At 44.7% G+C, this 21,813-nt stretch overlaps 1 protein-coding gene across 2 annotated transcripts in view; it reads right to left on the bottom strand.

Annotated features, from left to right (window-relative positions):
• Positions 1–21,813, bottom strand: part of LOC116501391 (E3 ubiquitin-protein ligase KCMF1-like) — a 136,672-nt gene that overhangs the window by 11,604 nt on the left and 103,255 nt on the right. For both annotated transcript variants that reach the window (XM_032206918.1, XM_032206919.1), the window contains exon 4: positions 1,565–1,666. In XM_032206918.1, the coding sequence (XP_032062809.1) occupies positions 1,565–1,666 (102 nt within the window). The remainder of the gene's footprint in view (positions 1–1,564; positions 1,667–21,813) is intronic.

Here is a 21,813-nt window from a genome sequence, read left to right as displayed (position 1 = left end):
ATCATCCGATGGGTGAGCAACTGGCTGACAGACAGGGCTCAAAGGGTTGTAGTAAATGGCGCCACATCAGACTGGCGGAAGGTCACTAGTGGGGTCCCCCAGGGCTCCATTTTAGGGCCATTCCTCTTCAATGTCTTTATAAACGTTTTGGATGTAGAACTAGAAGGTGTTTTGAGCAAATTTGCTGACAAAACTAAACTTGGAGGAGTTGTAGACTCTGTTGAGGTTGGAAAGGCCTTGCAGAGAGGTCTGGACAGATTGGAGAGCTGAGCAATCACCAACCGCATGAAGTTTAACAGGAGCAAGTGCCAGGTCCTGAACCTGGGATGGGGCAACCCTGGCTATATGTACAGGCTGGGCGACGAGACGCTAGAAAGCAGCCCCGCAGAGAGGGATCTGAGGGTTGTGGTTGATAGCAAGCTGAATATGAGCAAGCAGTGTCCTGGCAGCCAGGAGGGCCAACTGTATCCTGGGGTGCATCAAGCATGGCATTGCTAGTCGGTCGAGGGAAGTGATTGTCCTGCTCTACTCTGTGCTGGTGCAGCCTCACCTCGAGTACTGTGTGCAGTTCTGGGCACCACAGTACAAAAAGGATGTGAAACTGTTGGAGAGTGTCCAGAGAAAAGCTACAAAGATGGTGAAGGGCCTAGAGGGGAAGACATGAGGAGCGGCTGAAGTCACTTGGCCTATTCAGGCTGGAGAAGAGGAGGCTAGGGGGAGACCTCATTGCGGTCTACAACTTCCTCACGAGGGGGAGCGGAAGGGCAGGTTCCAATCTATTCTCTCTGGTGACCAGTGATAGGACTCAAGGGAATGGAGTCAAGCTGCAACAGGGGATGTTCAGGCTGGATATCAGGAAGAGATTCTTCATTGAGAGGGTTGTCACGCACTGGAACAGGCTCCCCAGGGACATAGTCACAGCACCAATCCTGTCAGAGTTTAAGAAGCATTTGGACTGTAGTCTTAGTCATATGGTCTGAATTTTTGGGTAGACCTGTGTGGTGCCAGGAGTTGGACTCCTTATGCATCCCTTCCAACTCAGGATATTCTATGATTCTATGATTTTAACATCAAAATTAGGAAATAAATACTCAAAATAATCTACAAATTTTTATTGTTGTTCTTACCAAGAGCACACATTAATTATTGCATTACCTTTCACTTTTGTGTTTTACTGCTTTCAATCACATAATTATCTATAATATACTACTGCATTTGTATTACTTTCACATACACAAAAATGGCATCAGAACTAAAGACCAATGAGGGTAAAAGCTGCAGTGCAGAAAGAAGCAGATTAGTGTCAGAAACATCTTTAAAAGGCTTGGCTATCAGGAATAAAACAAAAACAAACACACACCAACATTGGCTAGCTACACCTAAAGCCCATTCACAATCTGATTATATATATATGTATTTTCAGACATGCAGATCCCCAACAACCAAATACCAATTCTAAAAAATAAGCAAAACAGATGTAGCTTGACTACAAAAGTCAAAACAAGTAGTTACAGCTATCATATGGAACAATCTAATCCTTTTCCCTCAACTTAAGAAAGGATATTAAATCTCTAGGAGCTCTGTGTTCCAGTGTAAGATGAGCTGCAAAGTCATCTGTGACATGATTAGGATCCCCTCCAGGTAACGCTGCACATATTGGACAAATCTGAAACAACAAAGTGAGGGGGGAAAAAAACACACAAAAAAAAAACAACTTTAAACAAATCACAAACCACATCACTCAAAGTTGATCACTTAACAAGGATTCTTATACTTTAAATATCATACTCTAATCCTGTATCTAGATGGCCACGAGTTTAAAGTAGTAAATGTGTTCAAATGAAATTGTTAATTTTAGCACCTTTTCAAGACCCACTTTATAATTTTGCTTTTAATAATACCACAGAAACCAAAAGTAAAATTTTCAAATCCCATCTGCAATCCCTTCAGCTTTAAAACTTCTCTTTATATGTCAGTTCCAGCACAGAGAGTAGGTCTGGTTACACAGGATTACTAATTGCTTGTATGTACCTGCATGTAAAATTAAGTTCATTTAGTGCTCTTTGAATCCTCAAAGCAACTTCTCATTCATCTCACCAGAGAAGTGTGGGAAGGAGAATGAAATCAGATATGAATATTCATTAAAGTATCACCACTGAGACCATCCACTGAGGTAGCATGAGAGTAGGGGTTTGGCAGAGGAGAGAAACTCCTTATTCCTACCAAGTATTTTGGGAGATGTCATTACAGTTTTTGTTTTGTTTAGTTTTACCTTAAAACTAAACACACACTTAAAGTTAAGGGAACCTTACTGCCACAGCGACTTTCATTTATTATTTTTATTTTTCCTCTCAATGACTTCGCATGCACCTGAGAGAAGCATGCCTTAAAAAGTCCTTTACAAGTTTTGCAGGACAGTCTTAAAGTTTGATAGATGACAGGTTAATAAGCCAGAAAGGAGAAATCCATTCCACACAATATGTTAGGTCTTAAGTACTCTGTAAAGCATCACTTTGATAGTAGAACTCAACACTTTTGAGGAATTTTACTCTCTGCTTCTCTGGGAGAAACAGATGGCACTTACAGTCCTGACATAACTCTCTTCCCTAATCAGTCAAGACTGCAATACTTCAGGTAAACCTTTTTGCCATCTTCAACTCTCCCAGGAGCAAGCTTTGTCTTTTTAGAGGAACCCTGGCTGTGATGCTGTCCTGGTTTCAGCTAGGATACAGTTCATTTTCCTCCTAGTAGTTGGTATGGCGCTGTGTTTTGGATTTAGGATGAGAATAATGTTGATATCGCACTGATGTTTTAATTCTTGCAGAGCAGTGCTTACACTAAGCCAAGGACTTCTCAGCTTCTCATTCTGTTCTGCAACATCAAGCTGCAGAAGCTGCTGAGGGAGAAGGTGAATCGATTCAGTTTGCAGAAGTGAAAGCCATCCAGCTGGCTTTAGATATTGCTGAATGAGAAAAGTGACCAGTTCTCTATCTCTATACTGGTTCATAGATGGTAGCAAATGCCCCGTGAGGGTGGTTACAACAATGGAAGCAGAGCAACTGGCAGCAACACTAGGGGTTCTGCCAACCGAGCTGGACCTGCCCAATCAAACCTGTTACGCACTGTAGAAGGGGACAAAGTCCCTGTAGTGCACATAAAAAACATGCTGGGGAAGACAGTCTGGGCTATTCCTGCCTCAGGAAAAGGCAAACCCATTCATGGGATTGCTTTTGCTCAAAAACCAGGATGCACTTGGTAGGTAATGCAAAGGAATGGAGAGGTTCAGTGTGTACCTCAAGGGGATTTAATACTGTGTGAGAATAGTCCATGAGTTGAATTGTATTAGTTAATTATTATCAAATACTGTATGTCATCACTACCATGATTGCTATATGTCAGTGTCCTATTAATGGTATCACAGTAACAGCCACATAGGTGATGATGAATGAATTTTGATAGAATTGGATAAGCACGGCGGTGTGATGGAACAAGAACAGGCTTTAACTGGAGATAATCCAACATCACACACCATCTCTTCTGCCCTAAAAAACTGCTGTGACAGATGGCGCCCGAAGTCAGTCACGGACTACACAAACTCAGTGGACATTGTATATACATATATGAAAAGTGGTGATTAATTGGAACGTACTGGAAAGGGTGTAAACTGAGTATGACATAAATGATATGGAATAAGAGGTGGATATTGTCCTGGTTTCAGCTAGGATAGAGTTAATTTTCCTCCTAGTAGCTGGTAGGGTGCTGCATTTTGGATTTAGGATGAGAATAATGTTGATAACACACTGGTGTCTGGTCGGGGTGGGGGGACCAGCTGCTCAGGGATAGGCTGGGCTTTGTTCAGGGGGTGGTGAGCAATTGCATTGTACATCACTTGTTTTGTACACATTAGTACTAGTAGTACTATTATCATTATTATTATTATTATTTTCCTTTCTTTTCTGCCCTAATAAACTGTCTTTATCTGAACCCACAGGCTTTCATTTCTTTCTGATTTTCTCTCCCATCCCAGAGAGGGAGAGGGGAGGGTGAGCGAACAGCTGTGTAGTGCTTAGCTGCTGGCCAGGTTAAACCACAACAGATGCAAAACCAGGTTCTTAAACTGTTCTCTTCATGCATACATTCAAGTTGTTCACAATGGTTCTCAAAAGACTGTGGGCATAAAAGACATTTAATTGAAAGCACAAATACCTTTTTGACCCTTGGCGGGGAGGGGGGCAAGGAGGATGTCCTAGAATGTATTTATTGCAAGACCTAATCTCTCTGAGAGTGGTTGCCAAATCTTCAATGCTGGTTTATTTTTAGAAAGTACTGGTCATCATAAAGGACAATAAGATTTTATGGAGAGTCTTTTGTTACAATCCCTTTCCCCTTTAGCTCAGAATTTCACTTCACTAGATTCTGCTTTCCAAATCTCTCACCACTACAGAAGCAATACAAGTGGACACATAGCCAAACAGAACAGACATTTTATCATGACATGCAAGAAGAAAAAGAAGTTACCAGTAATGCCAGTAATGCACTGATCATAGATCACAGATCATAGAATGGCTTTGGTTGGAAGGGACCTTAAAGGTCATCTAGTTCCAGCCCCCCTGCCATGGGGATGCCACCCACTAGATCAGGTTGCCCAGGGCCTTGTCCAACCTGGTCTTGAACACCTGTTGCAGGAAGAACGGCCGAAGTCATGACACATACCAATATGGTCAGATCATGCTCTCTCTTTATTACCCAAATAGCCTGACTTTTATAGCAAATTTAGCAGGGGCGGATAGAGTCTCACACAAGATTATTGGTCGAAAGCACTCAGACAAACAACTGCAAGAAAACAACCCCACCTGCAAGAAAACAACCCCCTTGTGATTAGCAGTCACATAGATCCCGTGCTTGAAGCCAGCTGCTGGCAACAACATTTTTAATTCCTCAATCGGGCGATAAGGGAACATTATTATGGCAACTCCTCGTAGTCGTCCTGGTGGCTTGGTTTGCTTAGCTGCAGCAAGTCATGGCCTCCTTGCTGTTTCAAAAAATCCTCAACAAACACCTACTTGAGGCAGTTCAGAAACCTAAAGTGGTGGTCAGAATACACTGCAAAGCTCATCAAAGTGTCAACTCAGATATTATTAAGGGAAACTGAAAGGTAGATGAAGCTGCCAAACGAGCAGCCATGGGGGGGGGAACAACAACGGGACATGACATGAGATGACTATAAAATCTCCTGCTACCCATTAGAAAAATACTGATAACAGTTCCTGAATATACAGAAAAGGAAGTCAAGCTGGCTGAGCTATTAAAATGTGTGAAAGACTCAAATGGATGGTAGATAAGTGCCCATGGACAATGCATTGTTACACCAGAAAGAACGAGACAACTTATGACTCAGGTCTATCCAGAAACCCATATGGGAGCTGAGGCTCTGGTAGAGAGTGTCAAAAGATATGCTATTGGAACTAAGATGTTACTGATTGCAGAAAGTATAACTCAAAATTATGAGCTGTGCCTTAAAAACAATCATAAAATACAGGTAAAACCTGCTCCTAGAGAGGTAAAAAAAGGGAATTACTTGAATTATATTTTCTGTTTGGCCAGAAGTTTTCCCGTTATTGGGAAGAATGGGTTAAAAATGGAAGATTGGCAAGGAGGATGGGATCAGAAAGGAAGACTGGCACAGAGGATTGTAAATAGGCTCAAGTGACCTTGCAGCTGGGAATGCTTAAAGTCTGAAGAGCAGCAATGTAGAAAACATATAAATTATGACTGATGCTGTTTGTGCTCTGTGTGTTTGGCAAGTAGCACATCTGTGCATAGATAACATAGGTGTTTGGTGGACTCGGGGCACCCTATTGGATGCGTTTGTGCTCCTGGCCTTGGTACAGAGAAGATCAAAGAAGCACAGTGAGTATCACAGCACAGTGGTAAAAACTGCACCTGTATGAACCCTTGATAAAAACAGGCGAAACTAGCAGGCTGGTGATCTCCTAGCATGGACCCTGTTTAGCAGTTCCTGTGTCCCCGTTTGTGAGCCTCTGCTCATGTGCCTCTGCTTGGGTGTTGCTTCAGGGATCCCCCGGTTGGCAAGGCAACAAGAATAAATCTACTCTTTGTATTTTAGCTGCAAGTCTGTGGTTGTTCCTGTTGCCTGCCTGTGCTGAATCACATACCTGTGTTGAACCAATCAGGCTAGGGAAGTAGTGAAATGTCTATTGAAAGAAATAATACTGAGATTTGGAGTGCCAGTCTTCTGATAGGGAACCACATTTTGTAGCAATGATTACTAAAGAAATGTCTAGAGTATTGAATATAAAATGGGACTTATGTACCCCATGGATGCCACAATCTAGTGGCCAAGTAGAGAGAACGAACCAAACACTGAAAGGACAAATAAGGAAATTGTGCCAAGAAACACGGTTTCTTGGATAACTCCAAGGGCTTGGGAAAAAGTAAGCCTGTTTGGATTACTATACGGAAAAACATATGCTGTAAATTTAACTGGAAAATCCAATTAGATGCGTGTAACTGGGAATCAAGCACTTACTGATTATATTTTGCCTTTAACAAAAGCTTTGAGTCTCATCCACAGATGCGTACTATTAAGGGTGCCGATTATGGTGGATGCACTGGTTCACTCCTTTTGTACACTTTTCTCCTGGAGATCAAGTTTAACTGCGAACCTGGAGGGACGACCTCCTAGCTGAAAAGTGGAAAGGACTATACCCGCTGCTGTTAATGACAAATACTGCTATGAAGCACTGAGAGACTGATTCATGGATTCATTATACCTAAGTGAAAGCTGCTCCTCCACAGCTATGGAAAACTGAAAAAAAACAGGGCCTTCAAAGTTGAAAATCACCAAAGTTAATGGACTGCATATATATATAGATATACTTTTTGCTAAAGTTATGTTTCATTAAGTTAGAAAATGAGGGGGTTAAAAGCAATGGCAGTCTTTTGTTGGTTGAGAAACCAGGCAGTTAAGGAAACTGAGAAACGTTTTTGAATCCCTGGAGCCAGAAGACCCACTTTGAATTGATAGCTTCATATGGGTTTTCTGAAGCCTGGCAATGTCTGACTTGGTTTCTGGATCTAAAGTTGTGGGTAAAGATCTAAACTAATAGACCTAGGAAGCAATAAGATGAGACTCATATAATATGAGTTAGATAAGTCTCAAAGGGGGGAATTGTTACTAGGGCAACTATTGTTAGGTCCAGTCACTGTTCCGTAACCTGGATTGTATGAATGTAGAACTAGCATTATCTATTGTGTAGAATATCCTGGAATATAAGGAACTTGGATGGGGTAATCAACATGCCAAGGGGAATTGGGCCAAGTTGGCAAAAGAAGAGGAACAGTAATGTCCGATGGTAAACTTTGCTTATTATTATTTGGCTTATTGCACACTGGGTAACGAATCCAAATGTTTTAGCGCACAACAAACCCACCAAAGGCCCATTTCCACAATCCCACAGGAGCACCGGGGCTACAATGGCAAGCAGGAATCCAAATCAAAGAATCTGAGCAACAAGAATACCTTGTTTGTGCTCCTCCCAGGACTGTTGCAGGAGACCTGCAGCCTCATTGTCCAGGTGTGAAACACATCACAATGAGTCAGCAGGTGTAGCTCTCCAGATCATCTTTTGGACTAAGGGGTGTCACTACCTGAGGGTGGGACACATTACCGGATGAAGGGGAAAAGCAGTTCAGAATTGTACAGGACTTATTATGGGATTGTTGGTGAGTATCGGGACTCCAAGCACATAATAACACAAGTACAATTTAAGACAGGTCAGACAGAAGCTTTATTAACTGTGATCACAGTGAGAGAATGATCATAGTGAGAGAATGCTTGAGGAGCATCTCCCTCTCTGTCCCTGTGGTCTCTATCCAGTGTTTGCAGAGACATGACATATACTGTTTCAAAGAAAGGAAAGAGGTAAGGAAAATCATTCTAATGTTACCAAAGCCAGGTGTGCATTCTTGGGAAGAATGGACACCAGACAATCATTTATATGTCAAGAAAGTGCAGTACCCATGCATGGAAGGAATGGTCTCCTTAAGTATCTTGTTAACTGTCACAATTGACGTTATAGTGGGGCCTGTAGGAGTGGCACACATGGTTTTATCTTAGCTGAGAAGTGGGAGATAGAAACAATCAAAATGCTAGCTTTTGGTCCAAAAGAATGTTCCTTCTGTTAGTATAAACTTCTTAGCAAGAATTCTCAAATATGAAATATTTTGGGTAGACCTGTGCGGTGTCAAGAGTTGGACTTGATCCTTAAGGGTCCCTTCCAACTCAGGATATTCTATGATTCTATGATTCTATGATTACCACGACAGAATGTTTGGAGAAGAAACCAGAAGCAGGAAAGGGAAGGTGGTTAGATGATTCAGGGAAGAACAAGTGTGGGAAAATAGAGGGGTAAAGGAATAAAAAAGGACAGATGTGTAAACAGATTTGCTGGTCAGTATGCAGTAGTGGTTTAACACCAATGGGATGCTCAGCACCACCAGACTGCTCTCTCCTCTTACTCAAAAAGACAGGAGGAGAAAATACAATGGGAAAAACAACAAACAAACAAAAAACTAAAAAACACCTCCTTATTTTAAAGTCTCAAGGTACAGTAAATAAGGAGGACAGGAAAAATGAGGACGTGACCAGAAAGGAACCACCCCACCATAATCTTTATACTCATTAAGGGTCATTAATATATTAAAGAACATTCCCACCAATATGGAAATGGGACAACAGCATTCCCCACAAATCTAGAATCTTCTGATCTCATAAGACATATGCCCCATAGAGATAAGTTAGGCAGGTCAGAACAACCAATCTGAAACAGTAAAGGGAAATAATAGTCTTGCAAGCAGCTATGTATAAATAACTGTGTTTCTAGGTGAGAGCGTGTTTGCTTTCCAAAAGTTCGCTAAGCACCTAATTCTGTGCAGAATTAAAGACCTTTGCATGGATTCCGATTCTGTGTGCTTATTGGCTAGGTGCACTGGGCACGAACCTATTCACAGAATCACAGAACGTTAGGGATAGGAAGGGACCTTGAAAGATCATCTAGTCCAATCCTCCTGCCAGAGCAGGAATACCTAAATCATCACAGAATCACAGAATTGAAGGGGTTGGAAGGGACCTCGAAAGATCATCGGGTCCAACCCCCCTGCCAAAGCAGGTTCCTTAGAGCAGGCTGCCCAGGTAGGTGTCCAGACGGGCCTTGAATATCTCCAGAGAAGGAGACTCCACAACCTCCCTGGGCAGCCTGTCCCAGTGCTCTGTCACCCTCCCCGTGAAGAAGTTCTTTTGCGTGTTGCTGCGGAACTTCCTGTGCTCTATCTTGTAGCCATTACTCCTTGTCCTGTCTCCACAATCCACTGAAAAGAGGTTGGCCAAATCCCTCTGTCTCCCACACCTCAGGTATTTATACACATTGATGAGATCCCCTCTCAGTCTTCTTTTCTCCAGGCTGAACAGACCCAGGTCTCTCAGCCTTTCCTCATAAGGAAGATGCTCCAGGCCCCATATCATCTTTGTGGCCCTCCGATGGACTCTTTCCAGGAGATCCCTGTCTTTTTTGTACTGGGGAGCCCAGAACTGGACACAGTACTCCAGGTAAGGCCTGACCAGGGCAGAGTAGAGGGGGAGGATCACCTCCCTTAACCTGCTGGCCACACTCCTTTTAATGCACGCCAGGATCCCATTGGCCCTCTTGGCCACCAGGGCACACTGCTGGCTCATGGTCAACCTGTTGTCCACCAGGACCCCCAGGTCCTTCTCCGCAGAGCTCTTCTCCAGCAGGTCATCCCCCAGCCTGTACTGATACATGTGGTTGTTCCTTCTCGGGTGCAGGACTCTACACTTGCTCTTATTAAACCTCATTTGGTTTCTTCCTACCCATCTGTCCAGCTTGTCCAGGTCTCGCTGAATGGCAGCACAGCCTTCTGGCGTGTTGGCCACTCCTCCCAGCTTTGCGTCATCATTGTACTTGCTGAGGGCAGACACTATTCCCTCATCAAGGTCGTCGATGAAGATGTTGAACAAGACTGGACCCAGCATTGACCCCTGGGGAACACCGCTAGTCACAGGTCTCCACCTGGACTCTGCACCACCGATCACCACCCTCTGAGCTCGGCCAGTCAGCCAGTTCTCAACCCACCTTACTGTCCACTATTCTATCCCACACTTTCTCAGCTTTGCTATCAGGATGTCATGGGAGACAGTATCGAAAGCCTTGCTAAAGTCAAGGTAGATGACATCCACTGCTCTCTCCTCATCTACCCAGCTGGTGATGCCATGTCACACAGGAACACGTCCAGGTGGGTTTTGAAACTTTCCAGAGAAGGAGACTCTACAAGCCCCCGGGCAGCCTGTTCCAGTGTTCTGTCACCCTCACTGTGAAAAAGTTTTGTCTCATATTTAAGCGGAACCTCCTATGTTCCAGCTTACACCCACTGCCCCTTGTCCTATCATTAAGATGTCACCGAGAAGAGCCTGACTCCATCTTCCTGACACTTGCCCTTTACATATTTATAAATGTTAATAAGGTCATCCCTCAGTCTCCTCTGCTCCAAACTAAAGAGACCCAGCTCCCTCAGCCTTTCCTTGTAAGGGAGATGCTCCACTCACTTAATCATCCTCGTGGCTCTGCACTGTACTCTGTCAAGCAGTTCCCTGTCCTTCTTGAACTAAGAGGCCCAGAACTGGATGCAATATTCCAGATGAAGTCTCACCAGAGCAGAGTAGAGGGGGAGGAGAACCTCTCTTGACCTACTAACCACAACCCTTCTAATACACTCCAGGATGCCATTGGCCTTCTTGGCCACGAGGGCACAGTGCTGGCTCATGGTCATCCTGCTGTCCACCAGGACCCCCAGGTCCCTCTCCCCTACGTTGCTCTCCAACAGGGCGGTCCCCAACTTATACTGGTGCCTGGGGTTGCTCTTGCCCAGATGCAAGACTCTACACTTGCCCGTGTTATATTTCATTAAGTTTCTCCTTGCCCAACTCTCCAGCATATCTAGGTCCCGCTGGATGGCAGCACAGCCTTCCAGCATGTCAGCCACTCCTCGCAGTTTAACGTCATCAGCAAACTTGCTGACAGTGCATTCCATTCCCTCATCCAAGTCATCAATGAATATATTAAACAACACTGGTCCCAGTACCAACCCTCGAGGGACTTCACTAGATACAGGACTCCAACTCAACTCCATCTCATTGACTGCAACCCTCTGGCTTCTTCCCTTCAGCCAGTTTACTGTCCACCTCACTACCCACTCACTACCCAATCGTCCAGACCACGCTTCCTCAGTTTAGCTGCGAGGATGCTGTGGGAGACGGTGTCAAAGGCTATCTGAAATCAAGACAAATCACATCATGTGATATGCCTAGAAACAGCACCAAGGATAAGTTGTTCCATCACCTTACCAGGGATGGAGGTGAAGCTGACCGGTCTATAGTTACCCGGGTCCTCCTTCTTGCCCTTTTTGAAGACTGGAGTGACATTTGCTTTCCTCCAGTCCTCAGGCACCTCTCCCATTCCCCACGACTTACCAAAGATGATGGAGAGTGGTCTAGCAATGACTTCCTCCAGCTCCCTCAGCACCCACGGATGCATCCCATCAGGACCCATGGACTTGTGGATGTCCAGCTTGCTTAATTGGTCCTTAACCCAGCCCTCATCAACCAAGGCAAACTCCTCCTTTACCCCAACTTCCTCTGGGGCCTCAGGGGTACGGGGCTCCTCAGGAGAGCCTCTGGCATTATAGACAGAGACAAAGGCAGCATTCAGTAACTCTGCCTTCTCTATATCTTCTGTCACCAGGGCACCCACCTCATTCATTAGTGGGCCCACACTGCCTCTAGTGTTAGTTTTATCTGCAGTGTATTTGAAGAAGCCCTTTCTGTTGTCCCTGACTCCTCTTGCAAGGTTTAATTCTATGGAGGCCTTAGCTTTCCCAGTTGCCTCCCTACGTCTTCTGACAACAGCCTTATATTCCTCCCAAGTGGCCAGTCCCTCCTTCCATGATCTGTAGAATCTCCTCTTCCACTTGAGTTTGCCCAACAATTCCCTGTTGGGAGACCATGAAGGTCTCCTGCCTCTTTTTCATGACTTCCTACCTGTTGGGATGCTCTGATCTTGAGCTCGGAAGAAGCAGTCCTTGAATGCTAACACCTATCTTGGACCCCTTTTCCTTCAAGTACCTTGTCTCATGGGATTTCCCCTAGCAAATGCTTGAAAAGGCCAAAGTCGGCCCTACTGAAGTCTAAGGCTGCAATTCGGCTCGGTATTCTGCTCCTGCCTGTACTGGGTCTGGCTGGGATGTTAACTTTCCCTGCAGCAGCCCATACAGTGCTGTGCTCTGCACTTGTAGCTAGAACAGCAGTGGTATCACACCAATGTTTTGTTTTATGCTGAGCAATGCTGGCACAGCATCAGGGCTCTCTCTAACCCTCCCAGAGTCAGCAGGCTGGGGGTGGGCAAAAAAATGAGAAAGGAACATCACCAGGGCAGCTGACCTAAACCAACCAAAGGGATATTCCATACCATATGATGTCACACTCAGCAATAAAAGGTGGAAAAAGGAAGAAGAGGGGAGGGGTGGGCTCTCGTTGTGAAAACGTCTGTCCTCCCAAACAACGGCTATGTGCATTGAGGCCCTGCTTCAAGGACTTGGCCAAGCATCACTCGTTTGTGGGAAGTAGAGACTAATTTATTTCCTCTGCACTTCCACACAGTCTTTGCTTGTTGTTTTTTTTTTTTTTTTTTCCTTTTTTCCTTTACCTCCCTTTAGTTAAATTGTTTAATTAATAATATTTTTCCCTTTAATTAATGTATCCTTATCTCAACCTGTGAGTTGTTTCTTTCCTTTTCTTCTTCCCCTCCTCTTCTGAGGAGGGGGAGTGAGAGAGCGGTTGTGGTGAAGTTCAGCTGCCTAGCAAGGTAAAAGCACCACACTGCCGCATGAGATCCTGAACTCCACCATCTCATGGTCGCTGCAACCAAGGCTGCCCTCAACCTTCACTGCTTCAACCAGCCCCTCCTTGTTAGTGAGACTAAGATCCAGCAGCACTCCTCTCCTACTTGGCACATCTACCACTTGCATCAGGAAGCTATCTATCATCAGTGCACTCGAGGAACCTGCTGGACTGCAGATGGCTGGCTGAATAGGCTTTCCAGCAAATGTCAGGGTAGTTAAAATCCCCCATGATAACCAGGGCCTGTAATTACGAGGCTGCTATCAGCTGCCTGTAGAAGGCCTCGTCAACTTCCTCATCCTGTTCTGGTGGCCTGTAACAGCCACCCACAACAGTATCCCCCATGCCAGCCTGCTCCTTAATTCTCACCCACAGACTCTCAACTCGCTCCTCAGCCATCCCTGGACAGTACTCTGTTATCCAGTACCCTGGATAGTATTCCCTATTAGGGATAACAGTTTTGGTAACTTAGATTGGACCCTAAAAGTAGCATTGCCCAGTCCAACTTGTCGACATTGCTGTTGGAGGGGAAGAATGACAAAGAACAAGTGTGCACTGATGATTTCATTGTGTTTGTGCTTTACAGAGGAATAGCAGGGGTGGGGGAGATGCAACACCAAATCCCACATTAACATACATTAGCATTTAGATTGGTGTGGTTTAAATATGTTAATGACCATTAATGAGCAAAAAGTTACTATAGGTCAGTGTGGAGCTACTTTTTTCTTTGTTTTTTACCTTTTATCCCTTATCTTCCTTGCTTCTGCTAGCTCAAGGCTACCTGTCTCTCTCTTTCCTCGTTTTCTCAGCTAAGAGACTTCACAAGCTATAGAAAGACTACATAAGCTACAGGCCTCCCTATTTTCTTCAAGGTTTTCTTGGTTTTTTTTTCACAGTTTTGGGACTACAATTGGAGGTCTGCCCTCAACCCCTCCAAAAGTCTGGGGCCAGTGAGTGGCACAATGCTTTAAGGAATTCACTGAATGTCTGGAGATAAGGGGGAAATCACTGGACTGGTAAGTACAGTTTATATCTTTCCCATGAATATTTGGAGAGAAGATCATCAGCCTCCCACACAGATGCTGTGGTTTAGCAAGAATGGGATACAGACCTGTGAGCCCTCTTAGTTGACTGATTGGTTAAAGTCAAAGTTAAATGTGAGCAGCCACTGAAGGGAAAATGGGATGTGTTCGGTCTAAAATTCCCTCTTGTTCCCCCTTGGGATGCATCCTTAAAAACTGGTCTAAATTTGGTGGTGACTCCAAAGGGTAAAATGAGGCAATATTGTAATCAGAGCCTCAGTACAAATTAGATGATTGGGAACAATGGCCAGTGAATGAATCCTTGAAATACATTACAATATTGCAATTGATGTTACTTTGATGGCGTGAAGTAAATGGGATAAGTTGGTGTATATCAGTGCTTTTATGTCATTGCCTGAAAAGTCAGGCTGAATGTGGATTGTGGCAGGACTGTATTATGTTCATGCGCCAAAACAAAAGGGAGGAAGGGGATTGATAAACCCCTGACAACTTATCCAGATTTAGAACAGAAAGAGGTTTTGTTATTTGTATCCTCAGCACCACCGCCATGTTATTCCTCTATGGAAAGGGGCTCAGATGTTTCCCTTACCTCCAGAGCTTCAGCTGAAACGCCAGAGGCCTCTTCTAGGTCCCAATTCTAACTTTAGCCCTGCAGTGCGTAATACTCGACGACAGATGGCGACAGTCATCCAGACTCGGCTAAAACAGGTGGTAGGACTGTTGAGGGATTTTTGAAACAGCAAAGATCCCATGGCTTGCTGCAGCTGAGCAGACCAAGCTACCAGGACGACTATGAGAAGTTCCCATGACAGTGTTCCCACATCTCCCAATTGAGGAATTTAGAAAAATATTGTTGCCAGCAGCTGGCTTCAAGGACAAGGTCTACGTGACTGCTAATCACAAGGGGGTTGTTTTCTTGCAGTTGTTTGTCTGAGTGCTTTTGACCAATAATCTTGTGTGAGACACTATCTGCCCCTGTTAAGTTTGCTATAAAAGTCAGGCTGTCGTGTTTTCGGCTGTTCCTCCTGCAACAGTAGGACCAGAGGGAGACCCTAGTTTTGTTCACGTTCCATTTACCAGGTCAGATTTGGTAAACTGGAAACAGTCTGTTGGGCCCTACAGGGATAATCCGTCAGTAACGTAACAGCTGTTAGAAACCATCATGATTACCCATAACCCCAATTGGGGAGATATGTGAGCTTTATTAAACACCTTTTTGACTGTACAGAAAAGGAGAACTGGAAAAAGCTCACGTGGAGGCAAGGCAGAGGTGCCCACAGGAAGAGGTGGAAGAATTAGTACCAATTCAGAAAGACCCTGAGTGGAACCCAAATATCGACAGGGGTCAACAGGTTGTAAAACAATATGGATGATTAATCCTTTAAGGGGGGTTAAAATGGGGTATTAAAACAAAACAAAACAACTTGAACACTTGGTTATATGAGGTGTCTCCACAGAAACTTAGAAATCTCTACAGAGTCTTTGTGCCTTTTAACGCATTAATAGCCAGGCTGTGTACCTGTGTATTTCATGCATGCTAGCTTGCTTTTGCAGACAGTGAATTTATCCCGGCAATCCAAAGAACCTGTGTACCTGTTGCTGTAATAAATTGCACTTAATTGCATTGTTCCTAGCTGTGATAGTTATTGGATGTGACAAGAGTGAAGGTGTGCTACATTATTGGTGAATCTGTGACTGTGATAGTTCAGTACCCTGAATCCCACCAGACCCATAATGGTTAATCGGCTACTCCCCTTAATGAGACAGAGAAATTGGCGTAGTCGGCAGGATTGCTATGGATAAACTGCTGCAAAAATGTAAATGTGACCCCTTCCCAGGTGGGGAAGGAGTGGGCTGAAAAATTTTGGAAAAATCAAGAGAAAGTGGTAGAAAGCATTAACCATTGTCAGGCTGCACAAAAGATTGGAGAGAGAAAGGGTAAAGGTATGATTTTTGTGCTGTGTTATGAGCCCGTTTCACAGTTCTCATTGAATGCGACTAGAGTGAGGGCATGCTACGTTACTGGTGAATTTGTGACCATGATAGTTCAGTACCCTGAATCCAACTGGACCCATATCATTTAATCAGCTACACCCCTTAACACGACAACCATCCACCCTCTTTTACGTCCTACCCCTCAGTGGCACAGGAGAACAGGGAATGGGGGTTGCAGTCAGTCCATAATGCTTCAACTCCACCGCTCCTTCACAGTCATTCTCTTCCCCTGCTCCAATGTGGGGTCCCCTCCCACTGGATACAGCCTTTCCCGAACTGATCCTGCAAGGTCTTCCCACAGGCAGCAGCTCTTCAAGAACTGCTCAAACATGGGTCTGTACCACGGGGTCCATCCTTCAGTAGCACGCTGCTCCAACATGGATCCCCCATGGGCAGCAGCTCCTGCCAGATCACCTGCAAATGTGTGGGCTCTTCTCCCTGGGCTGCTGTTGCGGCCCAGAATCAGCTCTGGCAGGGGCTTTCCACAGGCCGCAAGCTCCTTCAGGCCTGATCCTCCTGCTCCACCATGGGCTCCTCCGTGGGCTGCAGTGTGGAAATCTGATCCACCGTGGTACATCATGGGCTGCAGGGGAACAACCTGCTCCACCAGGGTCCTCTCCACAGCCCACAGGGGAACTACAGCTTTGGCACCCGGAGCACCTCCTTCTGCACTGACCTTGGTGTCTGCAGGGCTGGTTCTCACTCCTCGCTCTCCCAGCTGCTGTTGCACAGCAGTTTTTTCCCTTTCTTAAATCTGCTCTCACAGAGGCACAAGCAACGTCACTTATTGGCTCGGCTCTTGCCAGCAGCAGGTCCTTTTTGGAGCCGTCTGAAACTGGCTCTTATCTGACATGGGGCAGATTCTGGACTCTTTTCACCGAGGCCACCCCTGCTACCAAGCCCTTGACACATAAATCCAGTACCAGGAGAGAATAGGAAAGGTATAAAGTGCAGAGGAACTCATGGGCTGAGATAAAGGCAGTTTACTAGGCTGTGCGCAAGCAAAGCAAAACAAGGAATTAATTCACTACTCCCCATTGGCAGGCAGATGTTTAGCCACCTCCAGCAAAGCAGGGCTCATCATGCGTAATGGTCTCTTGGGAAGACAAACTCCATCACTCCAAACATCTTCTCTTCCTCCTCCTTTACCCCAGTTCTATTGCTGAACATGATGTCATATGGCATGGAAAATCCCTTTGGCTGGTCTGCATCAGCTGTCCTGGCCATGTCCCCTCCCAGCTTCTTGTGCACCCCCAGCCCCTTGCTGGCAGGGCCGTGTGAGAAGCTGAAAAGTCCTTGACTTACTGTAAGCACTGTTCTGCAACAACTAAAACATCAGTGTGTTATCAACATTATTCTCATCAAAAATCCAAATCACAGCAGCATACAAGCTACTATGAAGAAAATCAATAGTAAAAAACTCTATCCCAGCCAAAACCACGACAGTACCACAATATCAAATTAGGTTCACAGCGAGAAAGTGGCTGGAGCTGTTAATAGACAAGATTTTTTTTAATGGGTTGATCTGCAAATGCTAATTTAGTTTTAACACCCTGATACTACCTGTAAAGAAACCAAATAGCAGTGAGTACAGGTTTGTACAAGATTTGCAAGCCATAAATAAGATAACTGAAGACAGACACCCCATGGTACCAAATCCATACACCCTCCTAACAGCATTATCTTAAAAGGATACCTACTTCACAGTATTGGAGCTAAAAGGCATCTTATTTTCTATATCCTTATATCCAGATAGTCAGACTACATTTCCTTTTGAGTGAGAAAATCCCACAACTGGGAAAAAGACTCAAATGTGCTAGACAGTACTACCCTAGGGGTTCAAGAATAGTCCAGCGGTACTTGGGACTGCCTTGGCTGTGGACTTAAACAACTGGCAGAGTTTAAATGAAGGAAGTCTGCTGCAATATGTTGACAACTTGTTGTTAGGAGCTCAAACCAAAGAAAACTGTGTACAACTCACTCTCCGTCTGTTAAATTACCCAAGAATAGCCAGATACAGAGTATCCCAGAAGAAGGCCCAAGTGACTCAGCAGAAAGTGCGGTACTTAGGGATTGATATTTCCCAACAACTGTTAGCACTGGAACCTAAGCAAAAAGAAGCTCACCAAGAGAGCTCATCAGTGCTCACCAAGCCGCTTTCCATCATTTATCAGTGTCATGTTAAAGGGGACTTATCAGAGTCCATCATTTGCCTATTTCAGAACCCTGCTAAGGACTTTCCCTGAGACAGTTTCACAAAGTTGAATGTATTTAATAAGGCAAGAGATATAATAGATTCAGAACTGCTGTTGATAAATACACTTACTGCAATAGTTCTAATATATGATAACAGTGCTAGCAAAATTCTATTCCAGCTATTCCTCACCAAAGGGTGAAGGTGCAGAGCTTACCAAAAAGGCATCCCTCTTTTGGTGGAGGAGAAAGTGCACAGTCTCTTCTGGGTTTCCAATTTCTTCTCCACCCCACCCCGCTCTTCCTTTTTCCTCACTCTAATTTCTTCTTCTTCTCTTTTTTTCTTCCTTCTCTTTCTTTTTACACTAACTCCTAACACTCTTTTATATTCTAATCTTATCTGTTCCCTCCCTGGAGTATGTTTATCATAGAATCATAGAAACATAGAATATCCCCAGTTGGAAGAGACCCAGAAGGATCATCAAGTCCAATGCCTGGCACCGCACAGGTCTAACCAAAAGTTTAGACCATGTGACTAAGTGCACAGTTCAATCACTTCTTAAATTCAGACAGGCTTGGTGCAGTGACTACATACCTGGGGAGCCTGTTCTAGTGTGCGACCACCCTCTCGGTGAAGAACCTCTTCCTGATATCCAGCATAAACCTCCCCTGCCTCAGCTTAACACAGTTCCCGCGGGTCCTATCACTGGTGATTACAGAGAATAGGTCACCTGCCTCTCCACTCTCCCTTGCAAGGAAGTTGTAGACAATGATGACATAACCCCTCAGCATCCTCTTCTCCAGCCCGAACAGACCAAGTGACCTCAGCTGCTCCTCGTACATCTTCCCCTCTAGGTCCTTCACCATCTTCGTCACTCTCCTCTGGACACTCTCCAACAGTTTCACATCCTTTTTGTACTGTGGTGCCCAGAACTGCACACAGTACTCGAGGTGAGGCCGGACCAGCGCAGAGTAGAGTGGGACAATCACTTCCCTCGACTGACTAGCAATGCCGTGCTTGACTTACCCCAGGATACGGTTGGCCCTCCTGGCTGCCAGGGCACACTGCTGGCTCATATTCAACTTGCTGTCAACCACAACCCTCAGATCCCTCTCTGTGGGGCTGCTCTCCAGCGTCTCGTCACCCAGCCTGTACATATGGCCAGGGTTGCCCCGTCCCAGGTGCAGGACCTAGCACTTGCTCCTGTTAAACTTCATGCGGTTGGTGATTGCCCAGCTCTCCAATCTGTCCAGATCTCTCTGCAAGACCACTGAAAAATAATTGAGAGAGGTCCCGCGATGACGTCAGCCAGCTCTTTAAGCACCCTGGGATGAATCCCATCTAGACCCATGGACATGTATGGATCCAGGTGGAGCAGCAAATCCCACACACATTCAGGGGTGGTTGAGAGTTTATCATTCCCACCATCATGGTCCTCCAGCTCAGGGCACCCAGGGTTCCGAAGCCCATCATCAGCACTGAAGACAGAGGTGAAGAAGGCATTAAACGTCTCTGCTTTGCCTATGTCCTTGTCTGTGAAGAGACCTTCCCCATCAGGTAGCGGACCTATGTTTTCTTTGGTTCTCCTTTTTCTGTTCACATATCTTAAAAAAAAAAAAACTTTTTATTGTCTCCCACAGACCTGGCCAGCTTCAACTCTAGTTGGGCTTTGGCCACACAAATTTTCTCCCTAGAAACACAAACAGCATCCCTATATTCCTTCCTCGTCGCCTGACCCTCCTTCCAGCAGCTGTACACTTTCTTTTTTTTCGCTTAAGCTCTAGTAGAAGATCCTTGGTAGCCAGGCCAGCCATCTGCCCCGCCTGCCTGTCTTCCGATATTTTGGAATTGCCTGATCTTGTGCTTTTAGGAGGCAGTGCTTAAAGACTGACCAGCACTGATGGATGCCAATGCCTTCAAAAGCAGCTTCCCAGTGGACCTTGCTGACTAGTTCCCTGAACAGCCTGAAGTTTTGCTTGTAATTGGTGAGTGGTTTCCCTGTCCTTATCTCAACCCATGAGTTTTTTTCATTGCATTTTCTAATTCGTGTCCTTCTGAGGATAGGGAGGGAGAAAGTGGTGTGGTGGGCACCAGGCAGCCTGCCAAGGTCACCTCACAACAACAGTGCTCAATGCGGTAGGGCCATGATACCATGTCTCACCATGTATAGTAGGTAGAAGCCTGTACACATTTATTCTCCTTGAAGCTGAATGGAAGCCCAAATGGAAGAACCAAATTCACTTCAGCGTTAGTGATGCCTTCTGTTGAGGCCTATTTGTGTGTTTCTCCTATCTTTCAGAAAACTGTTGAATTATATTTCTGACAATTTCTCATGTGTCCCCACCCCCACTCCACAAAAAAGTGCTTTTAAATCTGTTAACTTGCTACCTGAACTTTAAACACTGCTTTCATCAGGGAAGTGTAATTTTATCAAAATGCACAGTACTGCATATTTTTGAAAGACAGGTTAACCTGGAAGAATAAAAGAACATGATAGTACCACACCAAAAACTATTTGATACTAAAAGTTTGGTTGAGAATTTCATAGTGCATATTTAGCAGTGAAGTGGTTAATCTTTTAGTTAGTAGCCCACTCAGTACACATCCTGGAAACTATCAAAAAGTCGGAATTGCAATCCAGGATCTTTGTCTGCAACAATAGGCTACAGCTATGGGATCCCCAAGAAAGGGAGAGTCACCAGTCCATGACTGTGCATTTCCTTTAAAAGATTAAAAGACCAGATCTGACTTTTTTTTTTCCTTCACCTGTTGTTCAATTCCCATGGTTGATCATGGAAATGTCCATCAGTTAGTAAGTCAACATACAATGCAGTCTGCATTCTTTTTTGTTCTCCTCAGTGCTGTAGGTTTTATACCAGAATCAGAGGATACCATTTCATAAGTGTTATAAAATTTAGGGAACTGAAGGATCCTTATTTCACTGCATACGGCACACTAGAGTATCTCAACATCACTGCAAAAAAAAATGTGGAGAAAGACTGTCTCAGTACAAAAAGTCCTGTTTGGTTTTAGTCATTGGCAAAACTAAACCAGCTGTCTGGAATTAATTTCCTAGAGCTGCAGCAACCTAAATGCTATACTATTACAAAAGGTATAGTTTTCCAAATATTTTTAAATTGTAGAAAAAAATAGAAAAAATGGTATATTTGTCTCTGTTAACTAGTTTGCTTTGTCCTTTATCTAGATTACCTCCTTTCTTCTCTATGTCCCAAATCTACTTTTTCCCCTGCTAAATCCCAGTCCCATTCCTGCTGTCTGACATGAAAGTTTCAGAGTTGTGAGGCTTGGAAGTGCTGCAGCTCCAGCTGTCTCTAATTGCACAATTTTTGTCCACTTTGATTTCTCTCAGCCAGCATAAGAAGTTATCAATGAAGTGTGCCTTACCTAGTGTCACTGATAGGATAGCAGCTTCTGCTCATAGTGAAGGGATGCAGACCACACTCATGCATAATATAGCTATGCTACCAGAAGCCTCTGTAGCAGGTTGTCCTGGTTTCAGCTAGGACAGAGTTAATTTTCCTCCTAGTAGCTGGTAGGGGGGTGCTGTGTTTGGGATTTAGAATGAGAAT

The sequence above is a fragment of the Aythya fuligula genome, chromosome W (assembly GCF_009819795.1).
Source record: "Aythya fuligula isolate bAytFul2 chromosome W, bAytFul2.pri, whole genome shotgun sequence".
Taxonomy (NCBI): Eukaryota; Metazoa; Chordata; class Aves; order Anseriformes; family Anatidae; genus Aythya; species Aythya fuligula.
The sequence above is the reverse complement of the archived record's forward strand: the minus strand, read 5'-3'. Positions and strand labels throughout refer to the sequence as shown.